The following is a 21162-nucleotide window of genomic DNA, read 5'->3' on the forward strand; positions in this document are numbered from 1 at the left end:
GGTGTGTACAGGTTAGCTATTAACAGCAAGATCAGGAGGCAACCTTGCACTTCCAGTCTGTGCAACAAATGACAGAGCAAATTTAACAAGGTTTCCCCTTCTGAAAACTGAAAAATTGGTGCTATTTCAGCTTCAGGTCTCATTCCCCCTTCCTCATAAAGAAGTGTTTGGAGTTTGCCAGAAGACACGGAAAACAGGGGGATAAACTGCCTGATACATGACAACTTTGCCTAAGTACAACATTATCCTGAGGCCATGCCCAAGAAAATGACTGGAGACCTGCTTGTAGGAAAAGTGGCTATACCACACATACATATGAGTAATTACTAGTTGAACCAGAACTAATTCTACAAAGAGCTATAGCAATTGTTTGCCAAATTGAGTCTGTCGTGGCAGATGCTAAAATAATTGCTCAGGGAGATTACAGGCCATATCCAAGCAGTTAATTCATTAGAAGTGTAATATTCAGAATGGCAATGGAAAAGCAGGCAAAATGGTAGCAAAGAGAGCACAGTTTTTTAATCAAACAAGCACTACTGCCCTCCTCTGTCACCCCTATTTGTATGAACAGTTCATGCTTCAGTTACTGCTCAAAACTGCATATGTTTGCTTACTTGCTGGCCTGAATGAATTTCCCTGTGTCTGGGTTTGGAAAAAAATGAAGCATTTTATAGTGTTTTGTACAGTCATCAGTGTGAAGAAATACACAAAGTCATTGTCCCTGCTATAAATCCCTCGCATGAAAAGTGTGGAGTATTGTTAAAAAGCTGTGACAGCAACTGGTTTCAACCAGCAAGATATTTCAGCAAACAAAGAGTCCTCAAAGATTCACAGAGGTGTTGTTTACAGAAATGTCTGCATGGGTACTTCCAGGGAAAAAATATATATTCCATGTGGAAGGGTTTTTTACCAAGGGCTCTTTTGCTTGTCTCTGCTAAACGGAAGAAAAAAGCTCCCAGAAAATTTGTTTCCCAGTATGAACTAACCCTTGGCTCTACTCAGATGCAATTCCTAGCAGAGCTCATTTATGTCCATCAAATTCCACAAGATAGAAGTCATAGAGGATGTTATTGGCAAATAGGTCACATGCTGGCTGGCTGCAAAGGTGCATCTATCCCTGCAGAAAGGGTAGCTGCTTGAAGGAGAGAGAGAATGGTTAGACACTGGATTTATTTTTCACTTTTCTCTGAGCTTTGAACGCACGCTGTTAAAATTGGTCTATCCCTTAAATCTGGTCTATCCCTGAGCATTGATTACTTGTATTTGTGCACCTCCAGGACACAGCAATAAAAGAATACCATTTTATTTGGTACAACTCGCTGTAGAGGAAATGATGCTTGAAACAAAACAGATAAAAATAAATATTAGACAAATATACACCAGAGTCCTGCATACCAAGAACTCCAAAGTGACTTTTACCATTTTATAAGCTTGGATGTGTGCAAAAGAAAACAGTGACATTTGTTTTGTAGCCAGGTTACCAACCTTACCTCTTGCTGAATAGACTTTACATCACAAAACACACTGCTCATTTACAGTTCAACATGATGCAGAAGGAGAGGACCTATTCCAAAATGTGTAGTAAAAAGGCTTTTCTACAGATGTTATGCAGAAGTTCAGCAGAAGTGATTAAGGAAAACAAGTCTGCAGCCACATTCCCAGTCACACAGGGATATACAAATTAGGTCTCCTGAACTGCTTCTGGAAGTGACAGCAGACCAGCAAAGGGTGTTGTGGCAGAGACAACATATGAAACCCATTTCAATTAAACAAAGAAATAGGTCACCGTGCAGTGTATGTGATGAATTTTCTTAAAATCATTTTCCCAAGGAAGTTCTGTTGAGGTCTAAGAAGAGCCAACAGCACAGAAGAAAAATGAGTGATTTTAAATATCAGACTTTACAGCCTCTTGGACAAACAAATGTGAAAATCATGGCCTATCAGGTGAGACATTTCAGCTCCACAGGGTATCTCGAGATAAGAGACTGGGAAACTGGGAACACAGCTGCACTCCAAGCAAGCCAGGCTCTGCCATGGGAGGCAATAGCATCGCCTCTCGTTTCCTCCTGCCTCAGCACCAACCATCCCCACTACTCTTCTCCAGGCAGCTGCTTTCATTAAGCAAGCACAGCAACTCTGCTAGCCCAATGTGGTCAAAAAGGAATTTCTGAGTGAAGTGATTTCTGAAGGCTAGCACAGATTTATCACATTGCAGGAAAGATACACATTTGAAATAATTTTTCCCAACTGTATTTCTTTTTGAATTCAGAATGACTTAATTTTTCAAACATAATTCATTAGCCCCCTCAACCAGATTTTTCTATAAGGTGATTAAATGTCTGCCTCCTGTTGCAAGAATCACCACCCAAAATTATAAAATAAAATCATGAGATGATGAGTGCTCCAGTGCATAGATATGAGATCTATAGAAACATATATAAAAAACTGTAAATCCATAATATTTTTCCTTCAAACTCTCCCCTCAGATTTCAACACTGAAGATGTCCAAAGTGATGGCACTGCCACACACATAGAGGCAGGTGATTTCCAAATGTAATAATTCCAAATAATTTCCTGCTGTAACCTCCTCTCTAATCACCTGCTGGAAGACAGCATACTGTGCCACTCCAATAATGTTTACAGTTAATATGCCTCTTCAAAATGTCCACTCCAATTAAGAAAGACTATTATTCTCTATCAACAGAAGAAAAGTACAATCAAAAGTAGTTACTACTGTATGCAAATTTTTCTGCAGGCGGTATACCAAATGCCTCTTCTTCTGTGAAGAAAAGACCTTGCACAAACCAGGAAAATGCAGACACAGGGATATTCCAGTTTTGGACATCTAGCATGTTTCTGATAGAAAAGTTATGAAAATTGACTTATTTTTATAAAAGCTTTTCTAAGATCGTCACTAGACCTGATTTCTTACCCAGAGCTTTTGTCATTTATTCAAATAGATACACTCAGTCTGATCCTTAAAGCTGAGCTTTTATTAATTCTTAAGCTGTGTCTGATATATATGTATAAAATAAGCAATGTTCTGACAATCACCTTCTTCTCAGGTCATTGCATGGTGAACATTACACAGCAACCTGGAGATGAGCAAATTGAGTTGTAACAACAGGTTGAGATAATGTTTGGGAAATGCCTTATTACATCATACATTGATTTTTTGCTTCCCCTACAGACAAGAAGCAACAGACCTTACATTAGGGTCCTGCAGACTGGAGGTCTTACTGGGATTTACAAAAGTGGTCTCTTCTTTCACAGCCTGTTAAAAGAAGGAGCCAAAGTTTAGTACAATGTCCATGCACTTAGGATAATACAGCTGTTTATTAAAAAAATATTCCTGTAAGCACCTCAGAAAACTGCAGTACCCAAAAGACCTACTCTGTCCAGATTTAAAAGACACAATCTTTTTGGGTTTTCATCTCCTACAGCAGAGATTCACTGTGATGAGCAACAGTGTACAGTGTGCAGGGCAACAGTGAAAGGAAGAGACTGGTACTAGAGGAGAAAGAAAGGAACTGACATTTGTGGTTCCTCCAGAAAGCACTTGAGCAGAAATAATAAAAAATCTACACAGACAAACATAGTGTAGTTGAGCTGTCCTTTCAGTTGGAGTAGAATAAATATTTATGTAGCCTAACTGAAGTAATAATGCCAACTTTTCATTCAGTCTTTGAAAACCTAACTGAAAAATGTGATCCTCTACATATATTCACACTGTATGCACAATTCACAGAAAATCTCACCCATTACTGCTCTCTGCCAAATTACAGAGTCCTGTCTCTCATATGCCATTTGTCTGTCGAGTTGAAAATACTAGTATTGCAAAACAACTTACATGGAAATTGCTTTATCACCTAGGAAATGCCCAATCTGGGCAGGTGTTGATATACTCTTCATCTGTGATGCAATATTCCACAATCCACATGTAAATGCCAGTGTGAGGACAACACTGCCCCCCACTACAGGAAATGCTGACTGCAGAGAAGAGACAAGAGTATCTCCAAATCAGTCAGGGACTTCTCAGACTGTGACATTTGCACCCCGTTACATGAACAGAAGGGGACTGAAATAGTCCCACAACAGAGTGATTTTTTCAGTGTTCAGTATCTGAACCACAGTAATTTGAGGCCATAGGTCCAGATCAAATTAAATTAAATGTGTCACTCTAATCCTCTTAAAAAAGGATGAAACAGATTTCTTCAAATCCATCAAATCCAAATCAAACGATTTTACAGACATGTAAAAATATTGTAATGTTACATAAGACCTTCCATTCAATAAAAATTGACATATTCCATTTGAGGGTACTCATAAGAAAAGGAAACAAAATCAAAGCTGAGTTTCTTCTATACCTTACCAGCGAACTAAAAAAAAAAAATTCAGTAGAGATACTCAATGATTGGGGAAATCACCCAAGCTGTGATAGTTTTGGGTTTGTTTTGTCCTTATATTAGAGGGAACAGAGCCCTCATCACCACTTCCCAGATCATTATTTACCCATTAATTACCCATTATTTAGCTCATCAGCCACCGTTCCAGCTTGCACACACAATTAACTGTATGGGCAATTAAACTGGGACCATTGGGAGCCTGACAGAAAGTGAACTCTGTTCTGGATCTTCTCCAGCCCAGGCAAGTACCTGAGATGATGGGTTAGAGGGCATTTTGGGACAAGTCCTTTAGTAGGAAGTTCATCCCTCCCTATTAGAATTCTTGAACTTTGTATATTGATACCAAACTCACCATCTGCAGAGAGGGGACCCTCTGACCCTCATTAATTAAGGTATCAGACAAAGGTGGGACATAATCACAACCACCATCATTGTAACTCAGCCACCAAATGTTTTGCTGCTAAGGTTTTCAGTAAGTGCTACCTCATAAACCATTTGGGGATCTGGAGTGCAAGTTTAAAATTTTAATAAATTTGTAGCTTTAAGAAATTCATCTCAGCTTTAGAAAACTTTTTTTGCTGGACTTCTAGTAGCTCTGTCTAGCATAATGTTTATTCAAAACCTATCGCTTTCTTGAAAGGAAAGAAAAATCTTTTTAAGGACTTGAGAGAAAGCATTGAAAATCATTCTTTGTTGGCAGAGATGAGCAGTGGAAGCAATATTTCTTTGTTCTACAGAAATTATAATGCTTTTTATAAAGCTGTTTAGTTTCTGAAATCTGTAAACATGAATCCAGCTGTCAGAAACCTAATACAAAGTCTCTTCTTCCACACTGATGTCTTAGCAGCATTTTATTGTTAAGCCTGTCAAGCTAGCTGCTTATTATGTGTCAAATTGGTTACTTTTTAAAACTATAAATTTTAGTTCATTCCAATTCTCACCAAGTTAATTGATCTGCATTTTAAGGTGCACTTGAACACAGCAATAGAAAGGAGATTACAGAGATTAAGAATGCAATGCAGGGGTTGTGACCAATAGTGAAATTATTAAAATTCCACCTACTTAAATGCTATAAGCCATGGATCTCATTAGCCAGCTGAGAAGGCTTCACTTGTGCTGCTTCTCACTTCTGTGACTACATTATTTCTCTCTTTTATCTTCTCTGCATTGGAAGGCTAAGCCTGCATCTCAAGAAGTCATACGGTCCCATACATGCCCAGTATTCTCCATCAATGAGGAATTTCTTTTGGTAATAATTTTTCTCCATTATTACTCATGTTTTAGAGACCAGAAAAGACTTCTGTACCCACAAGTATGCACCCTAGACCAGTGAGCAAGTAATCCCACTCTAAATTGTAACGAGAGAGGGAGCATGCAAAGAAATGGGGGAACCTGCACAGGCTCAGGTGATGAGTTCTGCCTCAGGGTGCCATGGGGGTACAGATTGAAAAGGATGGGCTCATTCTTCTCGTCTTATGCCTCTCCTCCCTATCCGTGGATGAACAGACACAGGAAAATGTTATACTTGCAAACCCTTCTGCAAATGGCTTCAGCTGTCAGTGTTCCACCCTTGCCTCACCCGGGGGCTCCTTGGCTTTGGGGTTGTTTGTTTCAGAATGAGGGCAGTAAATCATCAACTGGCAGCCTGTTGTTTTTATTTTTTCCTCTTAACACTGCAAATCCCATTCACCAATCACAGAAGGACTTTCTCAGCCTTGCTGAAAAGACACGACTGTGGAACAAGAGTTTTGCTTGTAGACAGCCCTTACAATGTAATTCCCAGGTGGTTTGCCTTCATTTGAAAACAAGCACACCTGCTGGGGCCAGGATTTGGGTTTCCATTGCAGGATGCCTTCCAGCAATGGGGCAGGGGGGTTTAACCAAGGGTAGCAGGAGGCGCCTGGTAAGGAACACACACAGAGAGCTGGGCAGAGGCTCTCACCCACTGAAAGCCCAGCACTGAGCTGTGCAAGAAAGACAGAGGCAGAAGCAAAGCATGCAACTGCTTAGATATTAACTAAGGCAGATTCTCCCCTCCCACAGAGGCTGCTGCTCTGAGGGAGAGATTTCAGGATAGCAGACCTGGAAGCCCAATTTATACAGAAGCAGATTCATTTAATAATTACCCAAACAGAAACAAGCTACTCTTCTGGCTACCAGACTGCAAACCAAATTAAAAGTTGATCCATATAATCTATCCACACAACGCCATTCTCTTTTTTTTTATCTGCATCAGGCCCAGAGGAAAAGAAAAATCATTAATGTTCTGATTTCATATGCCATTAACTTTCTGGATGATATTAGAAACAAAGAATTACTTTATCATTTTAAGCATTACTTTATACTGTTTAGGGACAAGAAACATGACTGGGCAGCAATGCCATTGTACAGGCTCTCTTCACAGATGATTGCTAAGAAATAGTTTCACCAAAGGATGAAAAGAGGAGAAAAGTATCTAAGTAATATAAAATTTAGCTCTCTAAGCCATCTACTTATGGGCAGCCTGGGAGTTCTACAGACTGCTTTCCAGCACTCCTGAGCACTGCTAATCCCTGCTACTGTCTTGGCAGCCAGGTCCTTTGGAGCCTTAGAGAGGGGGTGGATGCCCCAGGGATGCTATGCCAGACTCTGCTGAGCTTTCTAGAGGGGGTGGGAACACTTTCTGGCCCATGAGAGTAATCCCATGCATGAATTCATAAGTCCTGGTGGCTGGATTTGCCTAGTAAACAGCAGTTGCTTCGATTTTCTTCTGAAGAAAGAGTTAGCCCCAGGATAACAGAGCACAGAACCTTAAAATGGGAATTGGTTGCACCAAGCATGTACCAAGAGGGAAAATATAGTAAAGACAGAACTCTGGGTGCAGCCTTCTGTGATTTTTGCCAGTGGGGCACTGTGCAAGGCAGTCTATGTTCTTCATGCCTCAAGCAAGCACCATGGGGAGCTAGTGCCATCTGTGTCTCTCCTCCATCACAAGGGGCATCACTGCAGCTCTCACCTCTACTGATCCAAAATAGGAGTACCTTGGATAAGCAAAACAACTGTATGAAGAATCAAATCACTGCAGCTGAGGGAGAGTGTCAGGTTCTCATCTGAGAAAGACAAGGGTCTAGAAGGCTCATAGGAAACGCATGATGGCTCTTATTTAGCAACTTCACAAAGTTCTCAGTTGCAGAAAGGAAGGGACAGCAACAAATCTTTCTCCAACATGTTTGGAGATCTTCAAGAGTAAGGAAGAAATGACTCTCACTGCAGTGGCATGGAAATACTTCTCTATCTTGGCTCTTTCTGAATCTGTAGGGATGGTAAGGAGGCTTGAATCGTATTTGACTTTTCAGGTCTTTATCAACATTTTTATCTTTTGTCAGCCATGCCAAATGCTGGCTGATCTCATTAGATAGTACAGGCCAAGGAACATGTCATCAGGAAGAATGTTCTGCCAAGGTAAACCTACCTTGGTGATTTAATATGTCAAATGTAGCTTTTCAGGCAGAAAAGCATGATGTTTATGTCTCTTGGGAGCAGACTACTCTGTTTTTTTCCCTCTGAATGAGGCCTGGCACCATGGGTTGTGGTGGGGCTCTTACACATCAAGGCAATTAGCAGTACTTGTCTCATCATGTCCTGGCACTTAGAGACACACCAGAGAGGAGACAGAGCTGACATACCCACGGCTCTCAGTCTTGTGACACCACTGCCGCATTTGCTTCCATTATCCCAGGGAATAAATTGAAGATCTCATCAGTTCCCACATTCTGTTTATGTAAATCTCCACTCCCCGTCTGCACCTCCAGAAAGGTTGCCACATCATTTCCTCATTTACTTCCCTGATTTTGAGGCATCATTGCTGACATGCTTCTAATGAGTTGCCATGTATCATATATTCCTCACACACCATCAAAATTTGTATTTTTATACCTGTGGAACCATCAAATTCCTGTAGTCTCACTTTTTAAGTTGAGCAAACCTGTTTCCACATAGCAACTGAACACAGAGAATTTGAAGCTGAGCCATTTTTAAATTCCATTGTTACGAACAATTATAACTGATGTGATGTTGCACTTGCTGCTGTTCCAGTTGAGAGTCCCAGTGCAGTTGCTTCTTTTTACCTAGCCTGAAACTTGACAGTGAGGTTATTGCTCATCCAAGTGGGTGACTAACAGCAACAGCTTTAGCAAGGAAGGCATAGTGTACATAAGGAGCTGTGGAAGCTTCCCCCACAGCCTGAACACCTCAGCTGTGACCTGTTATGTTCACATAATTTCAGTTCTGATCTCTGTGCAAAGACTGTCAAATTGTGCAGGAGCTCGGGGCTGTGAATAAGGATGGATGGAGGGAGGGAGGGAGGAAAGGAGGAGAGGGAAGCAAACAGCAACTAATTCATGATGGAAGGAGCCTGAAATGTTGGAAAAGTTGATCCTTTCAAGGCACTTAAGTCAATGTCTAGTGAAAGCTGAGAATTCCTCTGGGTATCCAGAAGGATTTGTTTAAGTCCTATTATAAGAAAGATTGCATATGATTATAAATCCTCAAGTGTCTTCCCTTCACCTACTCTATTTTCATTCATGACCTGATTAGGGTTTGAATCCAGATCTCCTTAAGTGAATAAAGCTCCAAAGACCCAGCTTACATAAAGACAGTGATTTTTTTCTAGAAATACACAGCAAAAGCATCTGGACTTTGAAGACAACAAATCCTTACACTTGAATCTTTCCTTAAAGGAGGCAGAACACTAAAAGAGACAAAGAATCTTCAAAAATGTAGCCATGACAGACCAGCACTGTGGATCACCTCACTTATGCACCTTCTCTACCATAAATTATGCACAGATGCCATTCTCATTTACATTGCAGCCATGGCTTGCATCTAGGTACAGAGCACAGGATGGCACCGGCATCCTGCACGACCAGAGTATTTTCTGTACCACAGACCAGTCCTTTCCTCAAGTCAACTCTAAACAGCACAGGCAACTTACCTGTTTGCAACACTTAAGGCAAAACTACGGGATGATCTGCCTGTACTTGCTTCTAGGAAAGGGAGAAAAAGGACAGAGATGGCTATCGACCTGGCCTAAAAATTTCCATGTGTATAGGCTTGTCAAGAAAGTTAGAGTGTGAAAGGAGTTAGGACAGAACGTCCCTTTGTTCAGCCTAAATGTCCCTTTGTTTACTGAGAACCAAAGCAGGGGAATCAGTGGCTTGAGAACCCAAACCTAGCTGATTGAAGATACCTCTCCCTGGCCGAGAGTTTCCATTGGGGTTGAAAAGGGATAAATAAATGGGATTTTGTATGCCCTTTTGTAAGGATCCTGCAGCTCCAAACCACCTTTTCTCACCACTTTTTTATTTTTTTCCAGTAACCAACCCATAATGTAGCTCGGTAGTAATGTCACCTCTATTTGTCTTCCATAAACTGCACTGCAAAAATGTACCTGCAGAATGAGCTTGGCCTTCCCTTGTCTGCAGACACGGGAGAAATGTGAGTGATACAAAAATCAGCTGCAGTGGAAGTCTGTGAGAAACAAGCTCCTTCCCCGTGCTGACCTGCTGGACACACATCAACCCAAGGGTTTAGGAAAGCCTGGGTAACAGGTGCAGAATACAGACACCACTTGTGGATGACAAGCTGCTAGAACACAGCACACACTGCCTGCCAAAATAAAAAGCCCTGCTGAGATAGCTGTACATTTGCTCAGGACCCTGTGCTTAATTTTAAGGATGATTAGGATTTGTCCAAAGCCAAAATGGATATAAATAGCAACTGAAACCTGCAGGTATCTTTCCTTCATTACTTGGGCCATGAACTTTTTGGTAAAAGGGACTCTTTGTGATACTAACAAGTCATGTCTGCTCAATCACAGCGTATCAGCACTGACTCATGCCAGCTGCAAAGGGGTTTTAAATGCTAGGGAGAGCTGGTCTTTTGTATTCTGGCAGCTCCTTACTGTTGCTTTATACGAGTACCTCTCAAATGAAGAGACTGGAATATATATTAAAAAAAAAAGAAAAAAAAAAAAGAGATGTCAGTTGCTTCACAGTGTTTAGGGCTCCCCCAGAGCTTAATTATGTGGGAACTGTGACATGCAGCCTGTCAGCGAAAAGGTGGCAGATCCCTGTGGCACACTTTGAGAGGTGTGTTGTGAAACATTACTCATTTGCTCTCGCCCTACAGGTAACTGCAAGGCATGGCCTGTGCAAGCCACGGGTTCCCACAGCTGTGTGAGGGTTCCTCACATTTCTCACCTGTGGTGTCCATGGCAGTGAGCTCCTAGACCCAGCTGCCAGCATCCCTAGGCACAATGCACTTTGATTCTACATTTAGATGAATACCACATAAATATTCACATCTTCACCAAATTAAAAAAAAAAAACTAACCCTCACTCATGTTAGTTTTCTGCTGCTCTACAACTCTAAACCACAAGAAGGGCTTGTACTATGACCTTTTAAAGTTTTGGTCTCAAAGCAGGGCTATAACCGCGGGAGATAAATTTTCCCCTAGGAATGTGATAAACGGCTCTTTGGCATAATTCTGAAATGAAGAAGCACAGAGATCACGTCCCAGGATATATTTTCAAATGTCTAGCAACATTTCCCCTAGTTTCATTTTTTAAATTATAAGCACTGGAATCATTAATTTATAAGGCTCTCTCTTGTTTTGGTGCCTAGCTGCCATAAAAAAAGCAAACAAAAATTTCTGTCCCAGCTTATATTTTCCATTTGCAAACATTTACTCCATTCTCCAAATTAACAAGGAACAGCTTCTTCTACTACATGCAGGAGGTGCTTTCATAAACTTGTCACATCCTGATGTTAGTAGCATATGGTATTGAAAATATTCCTACTACTTGAAGGGAGAGCTGTTACAAATACTTCAAGCAACAGTTTGTTAATTTTGGATGCAATCCTACAGTGCACCAATATTTTTCTTATGCTTTTAAACCTAACCATAATGAAGATGCCCCTTGATGTTACAAAAAGAACAAGTTAGACCATAGATTTTTTGGGGCCCTTAGAGGAACATCTCCTTTCAAACACCAATGTGCATAAGACAGAGTGTTTCTTTCTTCCTCCTTTTACAAACTAGAGGAGCAAATTCTTTTTCTTTTCTCTTATTTTTTATTTTTTTTGTGCTACCATGAAATATGGGAATAACTGTGCTCTACATGAGGAAAAGCAAGGCTGCCTTGCTTTACAACTCGAGGAATACAGACTGTGCCTTACAGACCCAAGATATACCTCTTGCTCTGGCTGCCTAGTAAATTGAAATATGACAGTACAAAAAAAAAGATGACAAATTTGAGTGTTACAAATAAGGCCAGAAGGCAAGACTTCTCAGGGATATAATATGGAACTGGCATAAAAAGACAGAGCTGGGCAAAGGATAACATCATTAGTCCTCCAGATATACTGAGCAGCAAATATGTCAGATGGGGTCAAAGAGGGGCAGGACCACAGCCCTGAGGGAATACACGGAGTTAAATAGTTGTCTTCCATGAACAAAATTATTCCTTATCTGCTCCCTCAAAAGGATGCTGTGTCTCTCAGCAATGTAATTCCATCCCAGCTTTTTCCAGAAGATGACTGAACTACCACTGGGAAATGGCTTAGCTACTGGTATTCAGCTAGTTGTCTGGGGCTGCTGGGAGTACGTAGAGAAGATAACTGGGTGGGTTTATGGTATCTAATACAATGGTTTATCAGATCCTCCTGTAGCTGCCTTCCCTTCTTCTGCCTTCTAGATGATAAATATGTTTCCACTGATTCCTTCACCATGACTATTTTTCCTACTCTTTTCAATGCCTGTGTAGCCACAGCTTCTTTACTGTAACAGCTGATCACTGCCTGGTCTCTGCCTGCTTATTTTTGCAATGTGTCTGGGAAGGGTGATCTTTCATAATTGACAGGAGGGGAGCTCAAGTGCAGAAGAACTCATCTCTACTTACACAGGCAATTTGCAGCTAAGCAGGTAGTTGAATGAGGATTTCTAAGATTAAGGTGACTTCCTAATTTACTGGCTATAAATCTTAAGCCATACTTTGTTAGCAGTGAAAGTTTCACGGATTTCAAACTGAACCTTATGCCATTATTTTTTCACAATATATGCTATACTGCAACAATTTTCTTTACCTTCCTTCCCCTGAAATAATAAGATTTTTCTTACTGGGGCCAAGTCCACAGACATTTACTTAATCCAGTTTGACTTTTAAATCCTTGTGAATAACAACACAGACAAGAAGGACAAGAGGAATGATCAGTTTGCTCTGAAAGTTATTTACAACACAGCAGCAGCTAAAGAATATGGTTATGGCAGAAAAAGCAAACCAGGATGTTTTCTCTAGGAAAGCCTCAGACTGAAAAATTAAGACAGAGCAGGTCAATTGAGAGATGCATACATTAAGCACATTTCCTATCTTGCCTTAATAATGTTGTATTCTGAATGCAGCAGCACACACTGCTTCCAGCCTTTAACTATCCAGTCAAACATGATCATTAAGCATATTCAGGAGAAAGTACAAATATGAGAAGTATACCATGACATCCTGTAGAAAAGACATACAGGAAAAACAGAGGGTAAACCCAAAGGCAAAATATGCTGCATAAAACACAGCTGATACAACACAGATTTCAGAGAGGTGAGAGAACTGCTTTAAGCAAAAACTAAAAGAAAAAAATCACCCAAACAACTCCTTCTTCCTTATGCTGCCAGATTTATGGTTTCTGCTATTGAAATCTAAGGCAGTCAGAATAACCAAATGCTGATGCTTCCTTAGATCTAGCTAGATCAGATGTAATGTAGCTCTCAAATGCCAGGGAACAACAAATACACAAACCTGATTGTTAACAAAGTCCTTTGCAGGGCAAGTTGACCTGGTATGTTATTGTAAAAAGAAACAAAGCAATGGAAATACCAACATAACTTGTATTTAAAGAGAATAGTGTGCTCAAGAATACCACAGGAACTTGGGATAGTATTACAACAATCTTTCTACTTCTATTTTTTTTCCTAAAACTTTGTATCTGGCTTTAATTTTTTGGCACTGTTGGCATAATCTTTTGTCCACAAATTTCACTTAAGAAGAATCACACATTTTAGGTTTCAGCCTCTGACCAGGAAAATGAGTATTTAGCATCAGTTTTCAGTTGTATGGCATCATTAAAAAAGTATTTTTGAAACAGGATGCATCTAATGTGAACATCAACGAAGCAGTGAAAATAGAAGCTTAAGATTTAGTTGAAAGCACACAAATAAGTAGGAAAAGATAAGACTAGCTAGTATTTCATACTCAGACATCTAAAGCTAATCCCCTGAAATAAACGTTGAATTTGGATATACAGATATTTTTACAAGAAAAATCTAAACCCCAGTTTCCATGAGTAGTGGGTGGCTTCAGAAAACTCCAGAGGTTACTCTTTCTAAGCTACAAAGTAAGTAAAAGCTACAGTGACAAAACAGAGATTTCCCGAGGCCATTTTTCCTATTTTCCCAGCCTCCCTTGGCTGTATTAATCATGTCAGCTAGGATAAATTTCTACTTCCACCATATCAATCATTTTGAGTTACCTGAACAAACTGCAGGGCACCTGGAGAACGCTATGTCAGTGTGCATACTTGACTAAAAATAAAGTGCTTCCTCGGGAGGAATTGGAAATAAAGGAATCCCTCAGGAGGGATTTTGGAAAACTGGTTAAAGCTATGCCAAAACTAAAAAAAACAGAGTATTAAACACAGATTACCTGGGCACCCACTCTAAAAGCAGCTTCCACTTGAGCTTTGAGGATGTTGCACTTCAAATGGTCAGGTACAGATGAAGGCGACACAGGGGCATGAAGAGTCTTTTCCGGTACCTTCTTGTCTTCAGCCTGTATTTATTAAAAAAGCAGTGACACACATCAGAAAGATAAGTTCATAAAATTATCAAAGGTTAAATTTTTACTTGTAATAACTTGATTCAGCAATACTGGCTAAAACTTCCATATTCATACCCTGATAGATACATCTTAAAAGTTTTCAAAATATTTAATGACTTGATACTATGTTCAAGACAATAATAGCCCCAGGGAAGCCTGAGTAATAGAAGCGAAAAAATGATGAGAAATGAAGATACATTAAAAAAGCCCAGCCAGGTCCTGGAGTGGTTGCTTAAACCTGTGATCACACTGAAGAAACAAAACATTGTCTCAAAATATCCCACAGAAGGCAGAAGAGCAAACAGCAAAATTATACTGAACTCTGGCTTTTTACACCACCTTTAAAATGCAAAGCTTTGCAAGTTTAACCAGAAAAATGTGAAGGAATCTCCACTTATTTGCAAGCCAAGCAAAATCTCCATCAGAAGAAGAAAAACCAAGGAACTTTAAACATTGCTGATGCTGTTTCCATTTTATAACAATCCTTTACCTAGGCAGTGATCTGAATCAGAAATTTTGGCCTCAGGACAGCTAGTGTAGTGCCCTGGTCAAACATGACCTAAAGGTTTTGTGCCTTGAACAAACTATATCCTGCAGAAATGCCACATTAATAAACTTCCCATGCATAAAAGGAAAACAAAAAGAAAGACAATGCACTAATGTGTTAACAAAGAGAGTATGATGAGACCAGGATTATAAACATGAACTCTTAAACAATCAAACTGTAATATGTCACATATTTTTAGAGAATAATTGGGCAATGACATAACAGCCATTGCAAACTTCCCTGTTCTTCCTGGAAGTGACACCTGAATTACAGATGAATAACAGCCTAGATTGTGCCTTCCTTTTCTGTTCTCATGGCTGAGAAGGGTGAATAGTTATATATACCCAGAACAGACATGTAATGTTGTCATTCAGATTTCAGCCAAAACAGGTACAATGCATCAGTACACCAGGTCCAGTGATCCTTGAGGTTCACCTCTGCCAAGTATTTCAAGACAGAACCAATTTTTTTTTTTTTTGCCACTGAAATTACAATATGATTAGCCCTTTAACTTTAAAATTTGTCTCCTCTATCCTTCCTTCTGCCCTCCCCCATGGCATCCCACTGGCTGATGGCAACTACAATCTTTATGACTCTTTTCTCAGGTCCTTGAGCAAGCACCGACAAATGGGAACATCAAGATTCGGGGAACACTTTCTGCAAGTGGAGCAAGTCACAAAAGCAATTGTGTTCCCTGAGGAAACTGTTCAGCAAACAGTGGGGAGGGAAAGAGCAGAACTTAGCAGAACTCTGTTGAGAATGCCATTTATGTGTAAGCAATGTTGGTCTAGTAGCCTTCTGCATCCAAAATGCCATAGCTGCCAGGTATGATTTTGAACAACTGTCTGTTCAAGGACTGCTCATCGTGAGATTTTTTTTCTCTACCAAATTTCTAATAATTCTTACATGTTTGTTTGTCAAGCTACATTTACTTTTTTTAGAGGAAGATATATTTGGACTTCCTATTCTCCCCAGTCTCCTCCTAAGGGAAAAAGAAAATACATAAAATGAAAAGTGACAGTGTCTAGCTGGAGCAACTTATGGAACTGTAGTCATCTATTCAGTCTTGAATATAATAGTAGTTTGGCAAGATATGACAAAAAAACAAACAAAAAACCCACTGCAAAACACCAAACCCAAACATGAACTATTTGATTGCCATAGGTGTCTTTTCTAGGATACTCATGAAGCTGAGAAGTGGAGATAATCCAAAGGACAAAAATGTTTGTAAAGAAAGCACAGTTTTACTTCACCAATATTCTTGGTAGACTAAGTGAACACATTTTTAAAAGGCTGTTATTACTGCCAACTTTCATCTGTATTGATTTCTAACAGCAGAAAAAAACAACACACTAAGAAGTGGCATTTCTAAAGGCCATGCAAAATCCCACCTTTAACACTGTACACTAATTAAATGACATTTCAGTCAAGCAAGATTAAACAGTTGTATTTTACTTCCTATAGCAAGACAATCAAGGCTTGTTTAGGAAACAACCTTGTTTCATAACAATAAATGTTCCCAAGTCCCATCACTCTGTTATTGAGGTGGATATAAATATTTTTCAATCCCACTGTTCTTTCTCCATTGCCCAATTTTCCCACATTGACCAAGAGGAAGATAAAAGCTCCCAGGGCTGCCCTATAGCTGGGAATCCTCAAAAGATCTAAATCTCCTGCTGTATTCAGTATTCTCCATTTAATGGAGATCCCCAGTGTGAGATCTGATGTGCAAGTCTCACACTGAGATTCTTGAGATCTTGTCCAAATACTGATGGTGGCTGACCTGGCTGAAGGGGAAAGCTGCTGCTAGAAGGTGCACACTTCTCAGAAGCCAATCCTGGGTATTCAGTTCTGCTCGAGTCCTTGTTTGGGTCACACTTTAAGGGTTTCACCTTCAAGCAAGCAAAACTTGCTTTGCTTGCACTGCACCAGGAGCAGCAGCACCTTTAGTGACTGGTCACACATGAAGAGCAGACACTGCTGTAATTGCTGCTCAGCCTTGTCCTGCTCAGCAGCTGCTGGGCCAGCAGCCAAAGGCCACCACGTCCCCCTGCCCCAGTGGAAATGCTGACTGCACACAAACCACACAGGGCTTGGGAGTGCTCAGCCTGACCCAGGCCTCCTTTAGCTTCTGAGCACATGTCAGAGCCTTCTCTGCCAGCCTGCCTTGGCAGTGACAGCCTTCTGTGCCACCGAGCAGCACATCCTGAATCACTGCTGAATTCTGCTCTCCCACAGCTGACTGGTTGAGACTATTGCACACAGAGTCAGTGGCACTGAGGATCCAGATGAAAAGTAAACTTTAATCACAGAACAAAACCAGCACCTCCTTATTGCAGACTATTAGCACTTCTAAGCATCTGTATAAACTCCTATTTTCCCTTAATGTCACTAATCCTTACATTCAGCTCGTTCATCCCCCAATTTAACTCCTAAAGTATAACTGTCATCAAGAATGAAAAAGAAAATAAAATATTTCATGGCAACAAAAACACATGCAGAATCTTCTATGGTTCATTTCACTAAACTGCATTAGGAATCTTCACATACTATTGCTACAAGAATGAAAGCTGCATTCTACTTTACTTTGTTGTATAATAAAGAAATTTTATACTTCCAGAATCCTCGCTGCTCGCAGCATAAAGACAGCAGTTAGGTATTCATCTGTTGAGCCAGGCTGGCATTTATTAACATTTTGTTTTAATTTATAAACTCAGAGTATTCTTTTTGGAAGTGATTAGAATGCTAAACATGGCAGGATGTTAACGAAACTTCCTATTTTATCATTTTTTTATGATGCAATTCAAAAGAATCTTAGATGCCACTTTCAAGTGAAAGTCCTAGAGTCAAACTTGCATGTGAAAGAGATAATATTCTTGCTTAGAATATATACACATATCAAATTAGAGGCATTTTTTTCTTTTTGTAATTGAGGTCTTACACTTGCTTTTTCTCCTCTCAAACATTTACTTTAAATTCAATTACATTTGCTGGTACTAGAACTAAAGGCAGATTTGTAGAGTGTTAGATAATGATGACACTGACTTTGGTTTGCTAAGCTAAGTGAATATGAAGTACACATACAGATTATAAAAATAGTTGCATGAAACACAGCAATACCACTCCTGTACGTAACATTTCCAAGCTCTTCTTTAAAAGGTTCATGCTTTGTTCCACATCAAACTTTGTACCAAGAGCAAGATTCATGATCTTGTGCCTCTGTGGACTTATTGATAGCCTTTTCTTAGCCAACAGCATGTTTAAAACATGTATTTGACTGGAGATAACTGAAGAATAGAATGAATGTTTTCTTTAGGGATGCAGGTCTTTTTTTGTCGCTAGTCATCACTGCTAGTGGGAGGTAAAATTTTAACAAAGGCAACACAAATATATAGGCTCTGAAAGCACATTAGCTAGCTGAGGTTTCATGGGACTTAACTACATCTGCAAATGTGCATGGAAATCTACAGACTCTTTTGCCCCCTTTTCACCAGAAAATTTACTGCTTTTAACCATGTGACAGCTAACACCAATTATGAACAGATACCACAATGACCTGTACAATTATGTGTTATTTTTATTTGAGGCAAAATTTACCAGCAGAAACTGCATCTTCTTTATTAGAAAAAAAAAATACAATTCAAAAAACAAACAAACAAATAAACCCCTCATTAAGCTGTCAGACACAGAATATTTTCCTCAGGTTAGCTATTAGTTGGTTTAATGAAAGATATAACACTCAATAAGTCTTGTTATGCTTATATCCTCAGAGTAAACCTCTTTCGTTCTTGGCATCAAATTTATTTTATAAAATGCTATTGCTCAATATTATTAAATCCTGCCTCTGTCACTGTAAGCTTCATGACAGCTTAGTGGACCGTGGTAGCCATGTTTCCTGGGACAAACCCTCTGATTCCTGTATCACACAGAAGAGTCTCAGGTACACCAACAAGGTAGGTTCTTTTTGTGGGTTTTCTTAAACTACAAATGATTTTTGGACCCCCAGTGGCTTTGGATATTGCTGTTATTCAGGGAGCAAGTAGTTGCACAGATTTTTGCAAGTGGTATCATTTGGAAGCAGTCCTATAAATAGAGTTTTACCCTGCTAGCAAAAGGCTACAAGTTCTGAACAGAGTTTGCAAAGATGTTGAGGCTCATCAGGCTGCCTCTGTCTGAACCTTTCTCAATCTGGCTGCAGCTTTGTTCTACTAAATTTAGCTATAGCAGTAATAATTTTATATAGAAAACAGTAACACCAGTACTCTTTGTAGAGTAAGGTATTTATGACTCTAACACAAACGTAGTTCAAAGCAACGTAGAGCTGATATGAAAACTTGATAAGGGGCCTTGACAAGGGAAGACACAGGGCATGGTGTAGAAGTGCACTGATACGGAGTGACAGTGCAAAGGGAACAGTCTGGCACTGGGGATCCAGGGCAATAAACAACTCACCAATGGCCAATTAAAGTGCAGACCTGAACCTGGACAAAACTGAGTTTTGGGGCAATAAAGACAATGAAGACATCATATATAGCATATCTATGTAAAAGCCACCACGTACAGTAAATTTGGGTGTCATGGGAAGATGTAGATCAATGAAGAAAGAGCAGGATGTAAAAGGCTAATCTGAAAACATACAAAAGAACCCAAAGTGTATTGTAGAGTGAGGAGAACAAAGAAAACATGAACATGGCTGCATAGAACATTGGCACAGGCTGCCCAGAGACGTGGTTGAGTCACCATCTCTGGAGGTATTTAAAAGGTGTGTAGATGTGGCACTGAGGAACATGGTTTAGTGCTGGACTTGGCATTGCTGGCTTAACAGCTGGACATGATGGTATGAAAGGTCTTTTCCAACCTAAATGATTCTGTGATTCTATGATCATCATAATTCCCCCTCTGACCCTACCAGAATGAAATCACCAACCTCAGGACCCACAGGTGTAGGAAAAAGGTGAGCATTACACCAGGAAAAGAGGTAGAAACAATTTGAAATGTATTATTATTCTTTCTTTTTATGCAATAATTACAGCTGGGCTAATAATTACTAGACTCCCAAGATTTCAGAAATGCTAACAATACATTCTTGGCTTTATATTATACACACACACACACATACACACACACACAGAGCAATGGGGGATGGGAGAACATATTTTTCTAAAGAAAGGCTTCCAAGAAGGAAATCAGAAAAACATTCACAGCTACAACACTTAGGACTGTCCTTCTTGGAGATTAAGGAGTCTGCTAGCACCAAAGAGCATGAAGCACAAGTTGAAACAGACTTTCATCATTCAGTAGGTAGACAGACACATACACCAAACCGAACAGCCCTGGAAAAGAAGTTGGACACATCCATTCATCATTCCCATGAGACGAAGTTTGCTGTAGCAGACAATCAAATTAATTAACTGTAGAATCTAATTTACCCAATTTCTTGCTAATTCTCCTATGGGTCGATTATTACGCCTGACAAATTCCAGCCTGGAAGCACTTTGCTTGAAAAAAATAACAATTAGCTACAGGAAGGGAGGGAGTGAAAACTGGGACTCCACAACAGATGTGAAAATGGTTGTTTTTTTTTTTTTTTTTAATTAGAAATAGAGTAAATGAAACAGATTTGTAACAGCTTCACTGGTTTTATTTAAGCATAATATTTTGGAGGATGCAAGAGTAGACCATAAAAGCATTTAGTAGACCAGAAATCAATGAGTGGTGCAGGAAAGGAGTTAATGCTTCATTTTTTTTGCTAGAAACTAGACGTGTTGAGGACTCATTAAAATCTGTTCGCTGCTGGACTGAGTAGCTAGTTAACTCCCATAGCCAAAGGAACTTTAAAGGCCCCACTCTCAGTAAAAAAATCTTGTCACAGTTTGAGGCTGTTCAATCTGGTCTAACCTGCCTTGTTGCCTTTCTGCTGGGCAGTGCTCTATGATAGTTCAGCCCAGGGTTAGCCCAATGTTCGCACCATGTCCCTCTCTTTCACTGGAGAAGTCATCTACTGAAGCAACTCCAGGCTCTGCTCAGAGACTTGTAGTTTGTTTGGTTTAACTTTGTAAGCTCTCTAAACACATTTCACCAGGATCTAGGTCAGACAATGGTGCTTGAAGAAGAAACCACAAGCAAAAGGCCAAAGGAACTTCAGAATGATTTGCTGATCACAACCCATAGCCTGTCACGTAAGGGCTGGATCACTGAAATGCTTTCCAGTGGTGACTCTGGGCCAGTTTCAAGAGTATGTACAATTTTCAGATTGCTAAAAACAGTAATTTTAATAAATTTTGAAGGGCTGGCTTCTTTTCCA

General features: G+C 39.9%; 1 protein-coding gene across 6 annotated transcripts in view; it reads right to left on the reverse strand.

The window, feature by feature from the left end:
• Positions 1-21162, reverse strand: part of EPB41L4B (erythrocyte membrane protein band 4.1 like 4B) — a 166502-nt gene that overhangs the window by 43504 nt on the left and 101836 nt on the right. For all 6 annotated transcript variants that reach the window (XM_033053792.1, XM_033053784.1, XM_033053777.1 and 3 more), the window contains 2 exons: positions 14138-14263; positions 3207-3274 (listed from right to left, as the gene is read on the reverse strand). In XM_033053792.1, the coding sequence (XP_032909683.1) occupies positions 3207-3274; positions 14138-14263 (194 nt within the window). The remainder of the gene's footprint in view (positions 1-3206; positions 3275-14137; positions 14264-21162) is intronic.

Source organism: Catharus ustulatus, chromosome 1, assembly GCF_009819885.2.
Source record: "Catharus ustulatus isolate bCatUst1 chromosome 1, bCatUst1.pri.v2, whole genome shotgun sequence".
Lineage (NCBI taxonomy): Eukaryota > Metazoa > Chordata > Aves > Passeriformes > Turdidae > Catharus > Catharus ustulatus.